Source organism: Oryzias latipes, chromosome 5 (assembly GCF_053564925.1).
Source record: "Oryzias latipes strain Hd-rR chromosome 5, Olatipes_Hd-rR_3.1".
In the NCBI taxonomy this organism is placed as follows: domain Eukaryota; kingdom Metazoa; phylum Chordata; class Actinopteri; order Beloniformes; family Adrianichthyidae; genus Oryzias; species Oryzias latipes.
Window position 1 is genome coordinate 11717256 of NC_136241.1, and position 21702 is coordinate 11738957.

General features: G+C 39.6%; 2 protein-coding genes across 3 annotated transcripts; both read left to right on the forward strand.

The window, feature by feature from the left end:
• Positions 1 to 1966: 1966 nt before the first annotated feature.
• On the forward strand, positions 1967 to 13825 carry LOC101158845 (protein shisa-4). Its single transcript, XM_004068666.5, has 5 exons — positions 1967 to 2160; positions 5140 to 5290; positions 5607 to 5743; positions 11060 to 11281; positions 12233 to 13825. Exons 1-5 carry the CDS (start codon positions 2094 to 2096, stop codon positions 12427 to 12429), a joined length of 774 nt encoding a protein of 257 aa, XP_004068714.1. The 5' UTR covers positions 1967 to 2093; the 3' UTR covers positions 12430 to 13825.
• Positions 13826 to 15031: 1206 nt separating this feature from the next.
• LOC101159092 (uncharacterized) lies at positions 15032 to 20979 on the forward strand. 2 transcript variants are annotated; one of them, XM_078947088.1, is made up of 6 exons: positions 15032 to 15209; positions 15445 to 15582; positions 15756 to 15895; positions 16028 to 16168; positions 17425 to 17549; positions 20454 to 20979. In XM_078947088.1, the coding sequence occupies exons 1-6, from the start codon at positions 15118 to 15120 to the stop codon at positions 20472 to 20474; spliced, it is 657 nt and encodes a 218-aa protein (XP_078803214.1). In that variant the 5' UTR covers positions 15032 to 15117; the 3' UTR covers positions 20475 to 20979. The 2 variants fall into 2 exon arrangements, with proteins under 2 accessions (XP_078803214.1, XP_004068715.1); XM_004068667.5 differs by having other exon boundaries at positions 15053 to 15209; positions 15429 to 15582.
• The last annotated feature ends 723 nt before the right edge of the window (positions 20980 to 21702 follow it).

Sequence of the window (21702 nt, forward strand, 5' to 3'; positions counted from 1 at the left end):
TACTTGTTTGTTTGTTTGCTGATTTATGTATTTATTTATTTTTTATTTAAAGTTACATAGTCATTATTCTTTATATGTGGGGGTCATGGGTCGTGTGTTTTAATGGAGGGGAGTGGGAAGGGTGAAGGATGGGTTGGGCTTTTACTGTGATATTGTGTGTTTTCTGTTTTTAATGTTAAAGCGCTTCGAGCTGCGCAAATGCATGAGAAGCGCTATTTTATAAATAAAGTTTGATTTGATTTGATGAAGGTTAGAACAAACAACGCTAAATAAACAAACATCAAAGTTATTCATCTTCTGATCCGTTCATCCCCTTTCAGGGTCACGGGGCAAACAATAAAATATAAACTTATTTTTTTAACTTTATAGTTTTTATTACAGGATGATTAAGAACAGTCCGGCCCGACAGGTGGTTAAGTCCGGCCCACACATGAAGAGCAAAAATCATAAGGATGTTAAAAAAGGAAACCAAGTTTCTAGTCCATTCCTGCGGCGAGTTGTGATTTTTTAAAGAAATAACCGAAATGCGCAATTCCGCCACTAGGGGGAGCAAAGGAAAGGCTAAACAGGTGAAACAACATAACTCTGCATGTGCCAAAAACGAAACCTAACAGCTCTGCGTCTGGGTAGGCAGTAGTTTGGTTCCCTATGAGCCTCACCATTGTTATCTTGCTATAAGAATGATCAGTAGTGACACACTAATGACATAAATGTTGTCAAAAAGTGAAGTGGAGTGAAGAGCTTTCAAGGAAAATGGACAGTTTTTTTTCTCTGAGAAAGCTGAATGCAAAACCCCCATGCTTGGTATGTCATCCACAGGTCACAGTGTTCAAAGAATACAACTTTCAGCACCACTATGAGACTCACCATAAAGAAAAGTTTCACCATTTGCAGTTAAGAAAAGAGAAGATTTACCAACTATTAGCTGGACTAAAAAAAACTGTTTCCATTCACTACAGCATTGACATCAGTGATGGAGCAGTGACAGCTACCTTATTGTAAACACATTAGTGCAAACATTCAAACCCTTTTCAGAGGTGAACTTGGACCATTTTTTGAAGTGAAATACAGTGTATTTGAGATCCATTGGCCCCATGTGATTATGCTACTATGTTGGTTGAGGCATTTTTTCCCAACTGAGTAAAAAAATAAAATAAAGCTGTTGTTTTGCTTTTACGTTACTGGTCCGGCCACTTGAGATCAGACGGGCTGAATGTGGCCCCTGAACCAAAATGAGTTTGACAACCCTGATTTAGAAGAAAAAGTAAAGAAATAAAGAAAGAAATATAGTTATACAGACACACACACACACACATACACATACAGACACACACACACACACACACACACACACATGTATATATCCTGAGCCACGTGGCTCTTTTATCCCTCCATTGTGACTCTTTGGCCTTAAAAATGCATACAGTTTGATCAAATAATGGGTTTATAGTTTTGTTTGATTTATTTCAGTTAATTATGTTTTAGCATTTATGTTTTTATTTTAACATGTCAGATAACTTAGCAAAAGATTGTAAAAAACTAAGATTGTATTTGCCATGATGGATTTTATTTTGAAAGGAACTTGGATGAGCCAAAACAAAAAACTATAACCCTATAATACTTGAATTATGATCAACATTTAAAAGCTAGATTTAATAAATGAATGGCTTAATGGCCACAAAAACATAAAGTGTATTTTTCTAAAGGGGGAGTGGGACTTTGTGGTTCTTGATGGGCTATGGTGGTCCGTCAGAAACTGGACCAACTGGCTCTTTTAGCGTTAAAAGTTGGAGGCTCCTGACGTAACGGGGACATTTCAGGACCCATTCGGAACCGGCGGGAGTCAGGATGTCATAAAGCACACAGGGGTGTGTTGTTGTGATTTCACGGGAAATTGTGTGCCGGAGCTAGCCGTCTCGTGCTAGCCGTGTTTGACCAGGGTGCTTATGCTAACAGTGCGGGTGGGCGGGGTTTCAAGTGGGAGTACTCCCTGTAGGCAGGGACAGCTTCAAGGCCTCCTCGTTTTTCTCCTCCGTCGGTTCTGTCGAGGAAGACTCCCATTTCTTCTCCAGTCTCCGGGACTACAAAGAGCCATGGCTTTAGGCCCATGTAGTGTGTTTTTGTTGGTTTTCAGCGTGTTTTTAGCTAGTCATCTTTCAGGTAAGTGTAACTCCTTCACGTTAATAAACTTAAGGAGCTCGATCTATTCTCCGCCCGCCGTCACCAGTTTTTTAGCTGAGCTCGTGAAGTTACCGCAAGCGGCTCTCAGATGTCGAAGACATTCGCTAGCTGACAAGTGAACGTCTGAACAACAGCTTAAAATTTTAATGTTGATTTATCGAAACACTTAAGTAGACTCAGCCAGGTTAAGAGAAACGAAACCATTCTTTTCCGTCCACCCAAATTACTCAACAGCTCGCACTTTTCCTCATTCTGAACATGCATTTTCTTTGATTTTTCCCCCCCACGTTAAGTAATAGTTTACTTAAAAGTGTTTTAGAAAGCATTAAAGATCCCACTACTGTGATCTGGAACAATATTAATGATCGAGCTAATTAATTACGAACAAAACAACAACAAATTAAAAACTTTTTGTATTACTTCCAAGGAACCATTTTAAACAAGATTGATACAAAGCATTATTTTAGGAAAGAAAATACAATAAACCAAATAAATAATCAGACAATATTTTGTAAAACAATAAAAAAAATACTGTTAAACATATTAAAATCATATTTAAATGAGAAAAGAGCTATTGGGAAGTAGCGATGCTCGACACAACGACAAATGAAGTTCTGTGATTGGCTCGGGGCTGATACCATAGCAACAGGATGATGTAATTTCCGTTTGACGAGACATTTAAAATCTCACTCCACTGAAAGTCGTGTTTTTGGTGTTTTTAACTTGTTCTAGTGGCATTTTTTTATCATGATGGAGAACATATTTAAAGAAAATTCAATTTGTGTATTGCTAATGTTTGGTTGCGGGTTTGAAGGGCTGTAAGCTAGCGGGACAGCACATAAAAAGATTGATGATGGGAACAGGGGTGGGTTTACTCCATGTCAACAGTCCCACCAACAACTTAGGTGAATTTTTGATGAAAATATTTACTGTTTAATGTATTTGGACCGTTGACAGTAAATGAGAACTGGACAGAGTAACCCCTGCCCCTTCACGTACCAAATGGGAAGTACCTGCTGGTCCCAAAAATCCAAAAGACTTCTATAGAGAAATGAACAGCTATTACATCATGGCTACGTCCGAATTTCCACCCTAACCCCTAACTACTAAAAAACCATATAGTGCGGCACTATGTAATACACTGAAGTTTAAAAGCAATTCGGACACCATGCTCACTACTTTCATTTTATTTTTTAAACGGCGGATATGACGTCATCGATTTCATGAAGTTAAGTTATCAATATCAAGTTATCAAATACAATACATTTTAAGACATTTTCTTGGTAAAAAATGTTCCGGCAGAATTCTTTCTTTATGCGCCAATCTAGTGAGCATTTAAGCACACAGGTTTTTTGCATAGACCTCTGGAAACTTTCCAGGGCACTCGATTTTGGAGTTGTAGATTCGCACACCACTACAAAATGATGAACGCACTATATTGGGGTTAGGGTTGTGCATATGGACGATATCATCGTCCCTCGAGATGGCTGACTGACATCACGATGGAGAGACACCATCGTGATGCCACGCCCCCGCAACGCTGTGAGTCTACACCATACGCCGTAGTTACATGTGCAAAATATCTTGATTGGATCAATGGTCGAATTAGAATTCAACAGTGTCCATGGGCCCAGAGAACCTTTTTCTGATTATAACAAACGTTTACATGGGTCACACTTTCGGTCGGAATAAATCATTCACACATGCGCAGTAGTGTTTGAAACACCGGAAGAGGAAATGAGTTCCACTGTAAACAAGCCGAGCTGCAACATACATAGATATCTGGCAGCTCGGTAATATACGACATGATCTTCTAAATGTGCTTTTATTATTGTTACGGTTATTATGAAGCGCCTGTTCGCTCATCATTTTAATTTTAATCCGTGTGGTCAGTGCTTTTATTGTGGAAGAACGGAGCCGGAAGAAGCCAAGGCCAACACGCTAACAACATTTAGCCTTTGATTAACATAAAATCCATGCAGGAAATGCTGCAATCTGCATCTTGGCTGCACGTAGATATGTGGGAATAACATCCGCCTTTATTTTGTCGGGACACGACTGGAAACACATATCCAGGTGATTGTTTGAACTGTTTCTAAGGACTGAGCGACATTTCTGCTTTGAAAAGCTCACACACTGCCCCAAAGCCGCTGTGTCTGCTGGCGGTCCGAGCTCTGCCCAGACACACACTTTTACCGGGAGACTCGGTTCTCCTGAGTTCGGTAGCTCGTTCACCTAGAGCTGCGGGACGGATCGCAGTCCGAAGTCTCCCACACATAGCGCACATGTAACAAAGCATTCTCCCTTCCCCTCAAACACAAAGCTATAAGTCCAGCTGCTCTGCACAGAGACATGGTCGCTCGGTCCACCGGTCCACTTGACTATTCAAGTGCAGGAGCGGACTACTTCTTTTCTATTTTTTATTTATTTTTTGTTAAAGTCACTTCCCGCAGTTTATACTGGACTGCCAATTTAAGGGACATCGCCCAACCCTAGTTAGGGTGGGAGTTTGGACACAGCCTATGTCTTTATTTTCATCAGAATAACCATTCTTGCATTTATTCCTTTTTACTAACATGTTCTTTCTAGTCGTAATTTTTTCCATGATATTTTTGCTATAGCGCAAGTTATTCAAGTTATAAACTGACCAATCAGATGGCTCAATAAAATTAGGTGGGCTGGCATCGAACATTTAAAGTGTTTGATAGATTCTCCCAAGTCCATGGGTTTACAGCTGAACTAATAAAACAATACTCAAACACTAGTTATTGTTTTCTTTATGGTAGAAACAGAAAAAAGTACTTTTTGAATAGACTGTGACCATTTAAACTCTTGTTTTAATTGAAGGCGATGGTGCATAAATTTTTTTTAATTATGTCTTGGGTGATGGCTTGTCATGGTCAATCTGCCCCTTGATGCTCTTCAGCCGTGTTCTTGCTTGTTTCTGCTCTGTTTTAGCTGGGGACGATTGTCTGGGTTACACGGACACCCATAATAAATACCAACATCCCCAAGACTGCTATGGCACCTTTTGCTGTGGAAACTGTGAATACAGATACTGCTGTCTAAACCTTCGAAAGAAGTTCTCTGAAGATGATCAGAACGACTGGTATTCTTCCTCTTTTTTTCTCTGTTATGCATTTAGATGGTTAAAACTAGTTGTCATGAATGTTGTTTGCTTTTTTAAGCAAAATTATTTTAAAATGAGAGTGACAAGGACTTTTTTGTCTCTACACGTTTTCTATCAGACTGTTGTAATACTTGTTAGATATAAACATAGATAAACGTTTTTTGTCTTTTTACTAAAATGTATTCTCTTTAATGAACGTGAAATTCATAAAACGTGTTTTTATAGCTTGTAAAGCTAGAATTGTGAAAGCTTGGGTTCTGTTTGTGCAATAAATTATTTATTCTCTTCTTTTTAGTTACCTTTCTCCACCTGACTTTCCTATCCCCGCTATGGTCGCTGGCATTGTGGGCCTCATCGCATTCATACTCATTTTCGTCTGCTGCTGTGTGTGCCCGTGCTGCTGCCTGTACAAAATGTGCCGCAAGCCACAGCGTAAGTACTGCTTTTTGTAAATCTAAGTTTATTTATTTATGACTTAAGTAGGTACAGTGTCCCACACAGCAAATCTATGGCTGCCGTTGACAGTTTTCTGGCGCTTTAGCGTGATTCATCTTTTGTGGTGTCGCTGTTTCACAGATTTTTGTCAGTGCAATTTTGCATAATTTTTTTTTTTTTTTTTTTTTTAAGCGCACCATGTTCTGCGTCCGGATTGACTGTGAACTTTGTCAATCAATCTCACGTGTTATGTCTCTTGTACACAAAGCTACATTTACTTGCCACATTTTCATAAATCTTGGATTGTCAGCACATCTTCTTTATTCTATAATACTGGACTTATTTTTCTACAACGAATTGAATGTTTTAGAGTTTAAACAATAGAAAAGAAGTGTGTAAATGGTCATATCTGTCTGAGGAAAGTGTATAAAGTGTGTAGTGAGGAGTTTTACAGCTTTCATCAATTTCAAATATGAGCTATTTTTGAACGTAACTAGCGTGATAAATGAGGGACCACTGTATTTCCATAAGGGAGGGTCTAAGGGCAGCGATGCCCAGTTTAGCTTAGTCTGTTTAGTTTAAATTAAATTAAATTAATTTTATTTATATAGCACCTTTTATGACGAGAAGACAGCTCAAGGTGCTGTACATAAAAACAAAAACAAATGCAATAAAATACATTCAATTAGCCCAGCGCAATAAAATACACAAAGACAAACACCAGTGGATAATAAATAAGTGATTAAAATAAAGAGAAACCAGAATAAAGATAAACCAAAATAAAGAGAGACCAGAAAGCGCCGTCTGCCCTGTCCTCCTCTCGGCAGGGGTGTCAGTATAGACCCAAACACCCCAGCCGAGGGGGAGAAAACACTCGAAAACAGTCTAATTTGAAATAAAAAGAATATGTGGTAAAATATCATAAATCTTGATTAAGCAAATAAAATAATAAAATGATCTAATAAAACATCATAAAACGTAAAAAAGAATGAAGAGTAAATATATATGTGATAAAATATCAGAATAGAAAATAGTAGATTAAACAAGTAAAATGCTAAAAATGATGTAATAAAACATCATAAAACGTAAAAAGAATGAAGAATAAATATATATGTGATAAAATATCATAAAATATAAGAATAGAAAATAGTGGATTAAACAAGTAAAATGCTAAAAATGATGTAGTAAAACATCATAAAACATAAAAAGGCATAAAATCTAATTAAAAGCTAATTTAAAAAGGTGTGTCTTTAGTTTCTTTTTAAAAACCTCCACAGTTGATGAAGCCCTCACACCTTCAGGTAGACTATTCCACAGACGAGGCCCGTAGTTTCTAAACGAGGCCTCGCCGTGGTTTTTTGTCCTGACCATGGGGACCTTCAGCAGGCCTGCACCTGAGGACATAAGGGCTCCAGGAGGTTCGTACGTTAAAAGCAAGTCAGATATAAAAGAAGGACCAACACCATGGACACTCTTAAAAACTATTGAAAGAATCTTAAAATCAATTCTGAAGCTGACGGGGAGCCAGTGCAGAGACTTTAAGATCGGTGTAATGTGCTCCCTCTTCCTGGTTCTCGTTAAAAGGCGTGCAGCAGAGTTCTGGACTAGCTGCACGCGATTGAGAGTGGCTTTTTTTACACCAGAAAGGAGGGCATTACAATAATCTATTCTTGATGTAATAAGTTTAGCAATCAGCTATTGTATTTTATGACTGATTTCATGTTTTGTACAATTACCAGTGTGAAGCCCGTTCAGACAACTGTGTGTAATGTTGGGCTATAAACATAAAATGGAATTGAATTTTGTACACCCGATTCAACCAAAAAGTCTCATGAACCTCCACGGCGCAGCTAATTTTACTAATAGAACTCCACTACATGAATAAACACTGATCCTGAGCCCATTCAGTTGGCTTGATAGCCCAAAAAATGACTCGGCATTTTTGCTTCAAAGACTAAACATTTGTTTATGATGTGACATATCGGCACATCACGGATACAGTGGTGGGCATTGAATTCTGAGAGAGGTCAAAGGTGGCGGCCTCATAAACTTGCGGAAGTCAACAATGGCAGAAGCCATGGGGTCGTTTTAGGGGCATTGCTGTTTTTAAATGCCACATCAGGCACCAATGTCTTGTGGAATGGATGGAGAAGGATTGCAGCGCTCATTTAGGTAAACCTCTTTGCCGACATTTGCAATGGAATAGCTTCAAAATAGTAATTACTAGTGAAGAACAGATTGTTAAGGTGACATCGTCCGAGAGTAATACTGACGTTTACACGCAGGTTCCAATGAATTTAAAGTCCCACTCTGATCATCTTTTGATTTATTTTAAAAGTGCTCCAGTGGCCTTCCAATTATGGTGATGTTGTTTTTTGCCTAAATCAAAAAACCTATATCATTTTCTAGGACCCTAATTCTGTTGAAATTCTTAAGTTTAGTTATTGACCTGTCAAAGGCTTAGCATGCGTATCCTGACCTCTCTTAATCTTTCTTGGTCAGGAGGTCTTTGCATCACATCTGTTGCATAGGCAAGCGCTCCCCATTCATTACCCGATTCTCCCACAGGCAAATTGCGTGGATTAGTTATATCACCAAAACAAACCTGAATCTCTTCTTGTTGTTACACTTGTATAAACAGCAATGAGGCTTAAATCTCAAAAACCTGTGTTGGCAACATTCTAATAATACACGAAAGCATATTTTTCATGATTTTTCTGTAAAGACTATTCCAAATATTTATTTTGTAATCGTCTTTCACGAAGTTCTGACCGTAATTCGATTAGCTCTTGCTTTTTGATTGGAGCGTGAATTATTCAGATGTTCTGAATCAGAAACTTGTTCTCCCTTGTTGTTTAATGATGTCAGAGCTGAAGACTCTCCTTACATGTAAATAACCCTGCTGCCTTTTGTTGTGTTAGCAAGCTGTTTGCTACTGCTTCTGTTGGGTTTGTTGTATGCTTCCTTCCAGCTCTTCCTGTACACTAACAATAGCTCACACACTTTAGCTGCTAGCCCTTTCTTTTGCAGAGAAGCCCTTCAAATCTAGAATATTTTCCGGGTTGTTTAAAAAAGGCTTTTTAAGTTCCTGTTGTGTTGCAAGTATTTCTGTTTCCAGTTTTGAAACAGGACCGCATGACTTCCATTACTGCTGTGGTTTCTGCCTGCTAATAAGAAGGAAAGAGGCAAGCTGATTGAAATTTCCAGAATTATGAAAGCTTCTCCTCTTAAATACTTTGGTTGTTCTGCTGAGGACCGTCTTTTTTTTTTATTCCCTCTAGCTGTTAATGCATAGACAGAGTTCAGGCTAAACCCATCCTGCTTCTGCATGTTCTGGACTCCCTTTCAGATAGAAATTAAAAGGAATTCCTTCAACTTCAGCGGAGCATGCAAGAATTATATATGCTAGAACAAAAACATGTATGACATATTTGAGAAGTTTCATCAAAATCCAAAAGTGTCTGGGATTTGTTTGTAACAAAACTTTTGTAAGCTGCGGCATTGTTTCAGTCAGGGCGCTTACGACACGCAAAGCAAACATGTTTACAGTTCCTGGTATGAATTTGTTTTTTGTGCTCCTATTTTTATTTTAATAGGAAATGAGCTCCTCTGTTGTTAGAGCTTTGGATCCGGTTATCTTTCATGCCCAAACATCAACCGTCGTTACCACTACACACATGACCGGAGTCATGTTTACTTTATCAGATGTGGCTATGTTGGTTAAAAAGTTTAAGGTTTTTTGGTAGCCAATGGGTCATTGTTGCTTTATTTAATAAATGCATGAAAGATTTCATGGTTGCTATAGTGGAAGCAGAAGCAGTGAAGGTCGGTGTGTTTGCTCACAGACAGAACGTTTTTTTAGTTGACCTCCAAACGGAGGTGAGATGTTTAAAGGCAGTTTGTTTAGGTGCTCACATTCTTTCAAAATCATTATTTTAATAATATTTTTACTTATTTAACAGAGACAATTATTTTTGAAATAAATCGATACATTTAGATGAATATGGGAGGTTACAACATGATAAAAAGTTTCTCTGTAATTTTCCTAGAGCAGCTGGTTGAATTGGACCCATGAACCGACGACAGAGGCATTCTCTGTGCGTTCTGTTCAAGATCTCTTTTTGAGTAACTGACCTCGGGTCAGTCGAGGAAAAATAAGGCACATTAGCAGCTACATCCACGGTTATGAGTCTGACACTCACAGTTATGGGAAGTTTAGGAGGAAGTGACTCAAGTGGCTTTCTTCATGACTGATGGAAAAACAAAACAAAAAAAACAACGATTTTCTTTTTTAAACTTTATTTTTAAAGATGATTTTTCTTTCTTTCTTTAATTTTAGATGACCTGTGATCTTCCCACACATGACGCATTTGGCCCCCCTGTTTTAAACCCTCTCTATTCAGTCTAATATTATACCTGTCTCAAAATGTCCAAATTGCGTTTCATGCCAACATGAAAGCCTTTTATCATTGAAACCACACTTACTGTCAGTGTTTTGTTTCTGTGAATCTGCAAACAACTTCTTATTATCGATGCATTTGTTTTTCACCATTTCTAATTAAATGTTGGTTTTTAGAAAGGGTATAAACGTACATGTGTTGATTGTTGGGGGTCTCTTGAGACATGATGGTCCTGGATCAATGGACTCCAAACAGACAAATACTGAGTAATGTTAACCTGTCAGCGCTGGAGTAAAAATTTCTGCTTGTACATCCACAATTTTAGTAACAATGAGTCTTCAGCACGACTGCTTCAGTTTGCAGAAAAGACTTTCTGAAGCCCCGTCTGTCAGAATTTGTTTGGACGAGCCAAACAAATGTGTGTCACTCTTCACTGAGCCTCCAACACGCTGGGATCAGATTCAGGAAGCCTTCCAGTTCTTGTTTGCACAAGAACCACAAAGGATCGGGCTTGGATCATTTACGAGAAACGTGGTCTGGCTCCCACCCTGCTTTAAAAATGAAAAAAATAAAAAAGACATAATATGACACACATGCATGAACACATGGCTTTTCCTTCTGCTGACGATCTTTTACTTCGACTTAACCCAGCTGCTTATGTTGTGACACAATCCACCCGTGGTGTCAAACTGTGGAATACTGTACTTCCCCTTAAGTTGATTGGGTCTGCTGGTTTTTTAAACTATTTTCCTTATATGGCTCACTAAATAGTTTTCTAGAAGATATTTTAAGCACACAAATCATATTGTATAACTAATCTAGGCTTTTTCTTGATTTGCGAAAACAGGCCCCTCCCCTTTAACACGTTTAATAAATGCCATCTCACCCGTGCCTGTGCTGTGCTTCTCTGCAGCGGTAATCGCTACCACCCACCACACTGTCATCACGAGTGCTCCTGGGCAGTACCCACAGCAACCCACTGCAGTGCCCGCGCAGTCCTACCAGGGGGTCCAGCCTTACCCCCCCTACCAGTCTATGGCGGTGCAGCCGGGCTACGGAACTCACTCTATGTCCCCGGCGGTTCATCAGGGGCCGCAGTTCACCCCGGGACCGCTGCCAACCTACCAGGAAGCCAGTAAGTGTCAGGCGGCTGCTGTGAGCCTGGTTCTCCTTCAGACTGTAAGAGTCCGACTGGGCAAACTGAAACTCTGCACTGATCAACGTGATCCTATCCACGCCGTCAGAGCAGCACGGCTGCGATTCAGATTCCTTCTCTATTGACTCACTGTCAGTCTAAAAAATGAAACTGCTGTATTACTCAAAGCAAAAATATTTATGTTGCTTTTGCATATTTCCAGTTACTGTAATGAAACAACATCACTCTTCCACATGAACGCAGAACAACATGAACATGAACTTTTAATTAAAAATAAAAAGTCTGGATAGAACGCAATTCGTGCATCAAATTCTTAGTTTGACACACGTCAAAGTCGCTGCTGGATCCTTGTCAAAAACATGTTCATATTCTTGACGTTCCAGGCGCGTGTGGGAGGAGCTACTGTCTAACGTTTTTAGCCTTGTGGTTACATGGAAGCAATGACTGTACATCTTATTTACAACACATGGAAGACATGGACGGTGTTAAGGGGTCAAGTTTATTGAAGGTGACTTCCTGAGGCGGCTTCTTCACCAATGTTCCAATATTTGAACGCCACGCTGCAACGCTGTAAAACACGCTGCCCATAATGCACTTCTGCAAAACAGACCAGATGCTCCAAACGCCCCGCAGGACCTCTGATCGCGTCTGCACATTGAACATTGAAACTGGATGTCCCTGATATGCAAATTATGAATGAGTGTAGAGAAAATTGCATCCAGTCTAACAAGGCATCAGGTATAATATCAGAACAAACTTTCTAACATTTTTCATACACAAAAAAAAAAATTCTCAATGCTATTCTGAAATCGACACGCCCGGGTGTTTATTCAAAACAATGAAACGCTTGATTGGTTTTTTTAAAAAGAAATGTTGTTCCAGTTGTCAGCTCTTTTATCTTTGTGATTGTTTTCGTTTTCTTTCCATAAGCTGCCAACCCTGCATACCCGCCCCAGCCAATGCCCTACAGCCAGGCTGCATTCTACCCTGGGCCTGGACAGCTGCCCTACCCTCTGCAGCCTCCAGTCTGTTCAAATGCTACGGCTCCACCACCTGCCCACACTGATTACCTAGCTCAGCCTGCATACAACCCAGACTATGCCACCCCACCTCCCAAAACTGGTTAGAGGACTTTTCTGTTCCAGACGAGAGGAGCTGTGCGTTCAGGAGGACAAGATGTTCCCTCATCTTTTGATTTGTCCACTTTGATGATTAAACATAGTCACATATTGAAAGTTAGTGCATTTATTTGTAACTATTGCCAAGTGGAAAATCTCCAGACCTTGCATTGTATGTGCCTTGCATTGTGCATACAGGAGAGACAGTCCTTTAACTGGTTTTTTTCTTACATTTTTTTATGCGCCATCGTCTGTATCCTCTTGGCAAAACACATACAAAACAGCTGTGTTTGATTTGAAAGTTATTGCTGTTCTGTGCGTGAAGACGCCTTGCAAATTTCTTTTGGTCCTGCTCTTCAGAGGTCCTTCAGATTGACATCTGCCCATCACTGCAGACACCAAGGGCTTTGAAGGTTCATTTTTGGGATTCTTGCAGCATCGCAATGCTGTTTGAAATTACCGAGCAAAGATTTTTTTTCTAGCTGTTCCACATATGTATTATTTCTGATTTTGCACAAGGTGGAAACCACTTTGTTAAAGTGATCTAAAAGTGAGGGATGTTTTTGAAGTTAGCGTCATCGTCTGCTTACTGTTTAGTGTTCCATTAGAATTGATGTTGAATGTCCAGCAGAAAACTTTCAGCACTCCAGCAAAAGGGAAGATTTTTAATAGAGGTTGATCAATTTAAGCTTTAAATGCAAATGCAAGTAAATTTATCATGTTATTATATTACATTTAGCCTTTACTTTTTTTAAAACTTTTTTTTTGTATTGGGTTTTATTTTGTTGCTGTCATGTGTGTTAGTTTCTGCAGAAATGCATTGGAGGTTTTACTCGGATTCGTCCGCTTCTCACTGAATTTTTCTTCAAGCCCCAAAGAACTCAAGAGCTAAACAAACAGGTGAAATCACATGTGCCTTTCTAGATCTTTTAATTCAAATCCATATGTCATTATAGAGCACTTTAAACCCTTTTTAAGTGTATTCACCAGTCTATGAAGTTTGTGCCTCATTTAGGTCATTTCTTACTTTTGTTTAGGCATTTTCTGTGTTACAAAGTTAACTTCAATACCAGTTTTTCTTAGCAACTTTTTTGTTTTTCTATTTTTGTGCAAAAAAAGAAGAACAAAAACCCGCTAAATGTTGGTTTGTGCTTTCATAAGCTAGTGTGAAAAAGTGTCCTTTTTCCTTAAGAAGCAGCCTGTGAATTGTTTTTGCAGTGCTGGGATTGTTCCTTTACATCAGTGTTGTTCCATGACGTTGACTTGAGGAAAAAAAAACATATGCATACCCGTCTCAAATGTCACTGGAAAAGTAACTAATTGCTGGGGTTTACTGTTGTTCCAAAATGTATGTTAATATCATTTATTTGCTTATATCCATAAAATAAATGTTGTTGCTCTCCAAGTCTGCGTGATTACATTTTTAAATATAAATCTGCTCAGATTATAGTTCAGAGCCTACAGCTGTTTAGTACTCTTGGTTTTTCTTTTTTCTTTTGCCCTCTGCATAACACCAATGTTTTATATTGACAGATAAAAAAACACTTCCAGCAATCAATCAGCAGTGTTCAACCCCTTGGTATCTTAATTTATTTCCAGCTATGAACTGTATGTTTTTGCTTTCAAATCGATGTTAAACGAATGTAATTTTGGAGCTGAACTGGTTTGATGCATATTTGTATCAATAGGCATCAGGGGTTAAGTATACAGTATCTTAAAAGAAAAAAAGCAGAAAAATAGACAAAGTGTGGACTGCAAGTGAAGTTCTGTTAGATCAGGGAGAGAAATCCAGTATATAGCACTTTCCATGGGATAAAGATTTACCATTTATGCACTGAAGACTTGGAGAGACTTCTGGAAGGGTATTCTTTATGTTAACTCCAACGAGGCAAAGACATAAAAGTTCTTTTACTTTGACATTTCATAGAAGTGTTGGTCAGATGCCCTCCTGTAGGTCAATGTTCTGGCTGTTTTCCAACTGGAAGAAGCTGGAAAAGTTCTATCTTATTTGGCCTAGGAACAGTAGTGGTAAAACTATTTTTCTTACCCCTATGGGCAGTTTTTTTTTTAAATAAGCAAAAAAATAAATAAATAAATAACAATGGGAGGAGACTGACTTATTTCTAGGGGCTTGTTTTCGCAGTGTGCTTAGACTGTACCACATGTGATCCAAACCTAGGACAGGGTGCAGGGAATGGATGCACTGGGGGGAAAAAATTGCAATGAAACTGGTTAAAGAGCAAACCTGGGTGGAGCCACCAAGCACATCCACATGTTGCCAGACGATGCACATTAAGTTTTAGAGCGTCTACATGGTCCACTTTGGTTCTTCTGGGCTACACCATCTCTTCCAGTGCAATCCCAACTGTAGGTAAAACAATAAAATATGCCTTTTAGTATATTTAATCTGAACAGTGGTAAATTGGAAATTTTTTTTTGAAAAAACCCCACAAAACCTATATTTTCCAAAAATGTTGCATTAAATTTCTGCACTTGTCGTTCAAAACCTACTCAAACCTTTGATGGATTAACAGTTAAACGTCCATGCATCTCCCCTTTATACTGTCTTTCATGGTAATCCAGGTGAGAGTGTTACCCGTGTAGATAGGAATGTTGTTGGTTTACAAACTACAGGGTTGGGTCCCACACAAACTGGAGTAACTGTCTCACCCAGGATTCAGACTCCATTTCTGTCATATGTCTCCACATCGTCACAGGAGTCATGGTCCCAGGTGTCTCAGGCCGCACTTTGTGTGTTTTTTGTGTTGTTTTGCTTCGGACAGTATGGGGTAAGCCTTGTTTTTTTTCAATTGAATTGAATTAACCAGAAGACAATTTCTTTCAATGTTTTTGTTGACATGTAAGCAGTAGCAAAGTGAGTCAAAAGTTTAGCAGTAAAAATGTTATAGTGTTCTGGAATGGAACTGTTGTCAGGTCTGGTTCTGGTTCCTTTTGCTTTCACATGGGTTTTTTGCCTCATTTCTCACATTAATCTTTGTGTTGTAAAGGTGATTTGTGTATCAGCTACAGAGACATGGATGGCAACTTCCACGAAGCAAGGCAGTGCTCCAAGTACTGCTGTGGGGACTGTAGCTTCAAGAACTGCTGCAATGACAAGAAACTCCGCTTCACTCAGGAAAAACAGGAACAGTGTTTTGAAAGGTGTGTCCATCTTTTTCCACTAAGCAGAAGTTCAAAAAATGTCACAGTCCGTGAAATAAAAAAAGAAAAGACATGAAAATGTTCTGTTTTACATAACCATTGTGTTTCATAAAACAGATGTGTGTTTTTTTTGTTTTCCCTCATCTTTCCTTCCTATTGGCTGCCTGTTGCAGTTCTGTTAGCACTGCTGTGCTTGTGGGAATCATCGTTGGAACTTTAATTCCTGTCATCCTCGCTGTGACTCTGCTCATCTGCTGTTTGGCTCCCTGCTGTTTGTGCTACCGGAAATGTCGAAAAGGACACAGCCCACGCTGTAAGATGCACATTTGTTTGACTTTCATTCAAACAAAGAGGAGTTTTGTTTTTAACTCTTCTTGAATCTTTATATCACTTCTCTGCATTTGTCAGTGAAATCCTCACTTACACTGATTGTGACTTTCTTCAGCTTATGGAAGTGCCGTCAACGCGTCCCAGCCTGCACAACCACAATCTGCTAACCAGCCATCCAATGCAGGATATCAGCCTGTGTCAGCATTTGAGGGCCCGCCCATGCCCACAGCACCCCCACCCTCTTACATAGACTCCAGTAAGTGAAACTTATTGACATGAGAACGGCCTGTAGCTTTAACTTACTTTACTGATAAATATTGTTAAAACAGGCATTAAAGTTTGCGTAGATGAAATTAACCTCTCAAGACCTGTACTAAAGTTTGAGCAAACCCTCAACACACAATTAGGGCCCTAGTTAAGCAGAGTTAGTGGTAATATAACCCAAAATGTGGTATTAAGATGGTAATGCTTACTTATTTGACACCAATGAGGGGTCGCTCACATTTTTGATTATTTAAAACTATACTAAACTGTTTGATTAGTTATCTTCTGTGGGGTTTTTTTTAAATTGGACACAGATACACCTTATTTTGTGTTTCAATGACTTAATTTTAATATTGTTATCTATTCTTTTGGGTCGAATAACTACAAACTAAAATGATGGGGAAATCTTTTTCTTTTCTTTTCTATTGAGAGAAAAGTTAAGAGAAAACGAGGGGCAAAGTAAATACGTTGTTTGCCTTCTGTGACGAGGAAAAACATCTGTCAAAACAGGCATGCCACGTTGAAAAATAAGCACCAACATTGTTAACCTCCATATTCCCTTTTTATAAAAATATTTAAACTTTTGGACAGGATCGTCTTTTGCTGAAGAAAAGAAAACGTTATTTATAATAATGGAAAAGGTTGGATCCAGTTCAGAAACAGATGAGAAATAAAGACATTTACATAAAAACATCCAGAAAGGAAATGTAGTAAATGCTGTGTGACTTTTAAACCCATTATTAAGGATTCTCCACAAGCAGTTTTCCAGGAGTGGCCTGACAAAATTCCCCCAAGAGCATAGCAGTGACTCATCCAAGAGGGGGAAAAAAACAACACAGAAGTAATGACTCAATCTCATAACAAAGACTGGACAGAAATCTCTTCCAAGGCCGAGTTCTGAGAAGAATGAATAATTGCTTGGTTCAAGAAAAACTCGAGGATTACAGCTGCAGCTGAGGGAGGCACAACCATGTGATTTAGAGTGTAATTCCTTTTTATGTGGATTGTGGGAGGTTTGTATAGTTTTTTTTTCTTTAACACAAAAACTCACTACCGGTACTCAAAATCTAAGATCTTAATTCCTCATGTCATCATTTCTGATAATACTTTTGAAACGTCTTTCTTTACAACCGATGTCTGAAATAATTATGAGTACCAAATATGGAAATGAACACAAAGTGAAGTTAATAAAAACAGCTTTTTTTTTTAAATTAAACTACATTGAATGGTTGTGCTTTGTTGTTTCAGCGGATCCAGTCACAGTTGATTTCACACATGGACTGCCAATGTACCATATAAATTCGACCGGCGAACCTGAAACACCACCACCATCATATACAGAGGAGCTTGCACAGCCACCCTACAACCCCTCTGTAAGCACCAGTCATGTGACGTGTTATGAATTGATTGCCAGCAACGCTATAACTCAAACTTAAAAAGGGATTTAATTTAAAAATTAGCAACTTGGATAGGAAGTGTTTTTTGTTGTGTTGCACCCCATTGACTGTAGAGAAGTGGACTAAGTGACCCTTTCCCCCTCGCATTCCAAACAGGAAGTACCAGCTGGTTGCAAAAAGCCAAAGTCCCATAGACTTCTATTGAGAGATAAACAGCTATTACTCAGTTATTGTAATGGTCAGAATGACTATTCTTGCTCTGATCCATTTTTTAACAAGTTCTTGTGAATCATAACTTTTTTAATTATTTTTTTTCTCTAGTTTAATTTATTCAAGTTAGAAACTGGCCAATCAGATGCAGCAATAACAGTATTTGGTCTCACGCGGAACAGTCGACAGATTGACAAATTCTCCAGGGTCCACTTTCAGTGAAAGGGATGGGGACTTCCAACAAGCTCACTCCTGATTGGCGAGAGTGGTTGCCATAGAAATGTCAACTCGTGTCTGACTCCAACATGGTGGCGTCAGTATTACAAAACAATGGCGACTGAATTGACTTTATTTAGTTGTACCCGGAAGTCCACTTATAGTTGATGGTTGCACCAGATGTGAGCTTCAGTAAAGGAGTAAACGGCGAAGCCATTCAGGTGTTTTACTGAGCCATTCCAAAGACAGTCCCATGTCATTCATGAAATTCATTTGGATTTGGGATTGATGGGAAACAGAAGAAATTTTACCTGAACCAAACTCTTTATCAACTTGTGCTCCAGAGCAAGATGTCTGCTTTATCACTAAAACTACAAGACCACGTAAAGCTGAGAAACCCCATTAAAGCTAAAATGTGTTTGAAGTTGCCAAGACATGAGGACTTCAGTGTTTACATAGACATTGAAGTGCTGCTTTTGGCACATAGAGAGAGTTTCAGAGTTGCGGGACAGAACAACATCTACTCCCCATGGTGCTGAAGTGGCTCAGTCAGGAATGGAGGAAGAGAGTCTGCGGGAACGGGAAGGGTTGGACATTTGGAGGAGATATGAAACATATGAAGGGGCAAGGTTGTGGATGGCTTTCAAAATGAGTTTTGTACTCAATCCAACGGTTTACTGGGAGCCAATGAAGTTGGTGGAGAATGGGGGTGATGTAGTGAAAAGGAGTTTTAGTTGTGATGCGTCTGGTGAGTTCTGGACCAGTTGAATTTTATGGATGGAATCTTATGGAAGACAATAGAGAAGGGAGTTACAATAATCGAGATGAGAGTTAACAAGGGTGGGGACAAGAATAGATGTGGAGTGAGGAGTGGGGGAGGGTCGGAGACAATCAATATTGTGAAGGTGAAAGTGTTCTGACCGAGTGAAATAATTTATGTGAGATTAAAAGGAGAATGTACTATCAAAGATGACAGCCAGACTCTTTGCCTGAGGGGACGGTGGGGCCAGAGTGCCGTCTTTGTACAGAAAAAAACAAATTCATATCAGAAAGAGTAGATTCAGTTCTTAAAATAAGGAGCTTGATTTTGTCACTGCTTAGTTTTAAGAAATTACTGATGAATCCAGATCTAGTGGTGAAAAGGCAGTTGGAGCGATGGTGAACGTGCAGAATTGGGTTTGCCTGATAGATTATAAGATGGATGTCATCAGCAAAGTAATGAAACTAAATATTAAACTTTTGGAAGTTATTACCAAGAGAAAGGCTAGGATGAAGACGAGAGGTCCCAGGACAGAGTCGTGGAGCACGTCTGAAGTAACGGCAGAAGGCTTGTAGCAGAGGCTTTTGAACTGGACAAACTGAGCACGGCCGGAGAGGTATGAGGGAAACCAGTGGAGGGAGGTGTCAGGGAGCGTTTAGCCTGCTGATTGTAGCACCCATGTCACTGCTACAAGCTTTTTCATAGAGCATCTTTTTTGTCTGCCACAAGAACACCAAAAACCTGATTTTAATTGGAGTGGATCTTTAACAAGGGTTGAGTTGATGGGATCGAGCTAGCAGGTGAAAGGCTTTGAAGTACGGATTAGATTTATAAGGAACTGGGTGGGCTGAAGACCAGAAAAAAGCTGGGAAAATAGGAAAAGTTTGGTCAAGAAACAGCTGAGGTGTTGATTGATGGCTATTCTTATTAAAAAGTAGTATGAGAGAGTTACAGGTGTCAGTATAGTACATGTGGGGAGGCAAAAAGTCGGACGGCTGGGTGAGTCTATTGAGCAGTGAAAAAAATGATTTGCTTTTGTTTTGATTGGAGTTGATTTAACCAGAGTAATACATTGATATTGCATGAGGTATGGAGTTCTTGTAGAAAAGCAGTTAGTCAGTTATATGTTTTGGTTTTTGCTCATGTTCTGTTTTGAGCAAACCTGTCAGTCACAACAGATGTCAGGTTGGTGATCTTCCAAAGGGGCTGGGCAGTGGCACAGTGGCTGGTGCAGTCGCCTCACTCTGATAAGGCTCTGGCCCGAATGTTCTCACCATGCATGTGTTGGTTTTCTCCAGCCATATCGAATTCCTTCCCCAGTCCAACACATATCATAAGTGTGTGGGGGAGTGATTGTTTGCCCTGCAGCAGACTGGCGACCTGTCCAGAGTGGACCCTGCTTTCAGCCATTACCAAACAATTGCTAGGACAGTCCTTGGCAAACCCATGATACCGAAAGGGACAAAGCGGGTTAAAAAATTGTTTGTTCGATGGATGGATGTTCCACAACGTTTTCTGTTTCAGTTATTTACCCTAAGTGTAAATATGTTTCTGGTTTTCAGTTCTTCAGTGTCGGTTCTTTGCTTTGTCACTCTTTTGTAGATACCTAGTTTATGTCATGTTTAAGTTTATGTATGAAATGTTTACGTTTTTGACAATTAGCCTGATCTGCATTTTGGGTCCTTGTCCAACAGTTCCTGCCAAGTATGACCTGACCATCCTGAACCAGGCAGGAGGATCTTTGCCGCAACGGCAAGTTTTTGCCCCTGCACTCCACGTCATGCCTTGCCACGCCACGTCAGTTAAAGGATTTCCTGCAGTCTGTTTTGGGCCACGCCATGCCAGTCCAGCCAACCCATTCCTGAGTGGGATTGCAAGGGCCGCTCCTCTTCACAGGTCTTTTCCTGAGGGGGGTGGTTGGCACGGCTGGTCCTCTTCATGCACTCTGAGGATGGTTGTTGTTCATCCCCTTGGTCACCTTTTCCGTCCCAGAGGAGGGTCACCGTGGCTGCTCCTCTCCTTCGTGTTTGCTGTCTCTGGGGAGAGTTGACGGGGCTGCTCCTCTTCCTGCCTGCTCCTGAGGAGAGGGATTTTTATGTTTCGGGTTTATGGTGATTCACAGCTGTCTTCATTTAGCCCTGCTGCCCTGGTGCTCTTTTTGTTACTCTGTGGTTTTTGTTATGTTCTGGTTAATTTATTAAATGTTTTAGTTTCTGTCAACATGCCTGGTCTCCTGCATTTTAGGTATTGCACCTCCATCTTATGACACAGATTATGATCAAATCGATCAAAATAAAGTGTTTTCAAAATGATCTGAGACTCCACAAGCAGATTCTACCATCAGACTACTGATGGGTGAAGGCGGGGTACACCTTGAACAGATCGCCAGTCTGTCGCAGGGCCACACAACCATCACACACTTTTATATTTACACCAAGGAACAATTTAGAGTGGCCGACTAACCTATGAAGCACTTTTTTGGCTGTGGGAAGAAGACGGAGTGCTTTTATAATCAACATGCTTACAGGATCATACTTTGAAGTTGTCTGGGAAAGATTAAATCTGTGAGCAGAATTCTTGACCAGATCCTAAAGCAACAGATTTTTGATGACAAGTGCCCTCATACTTAAAATTGTAAAGTTGAGGCAATTGTTAGTGGAAGGCCTACGATGGGTAAAGAAAGTGTTTAATCAGCCTCCAATTGTGCAATTTTCATCATAGGTTTACCTCAACTATGAGAGACAAAATGAGAAAAAAAAATCGAGAAAAACACATTGAGTTTTACAGAATCTATTTGTATATTATGGTGGAAAATAAGTATTTGGTCACCTATACTGTATTAATGACACCGGTTTGAACTCATTACCTATAGACAAGACACCTCTTCATAAGTTCAAACAGTCAGACTCCAAACTCCACTATGGCCAACACCAAAGATTTGTC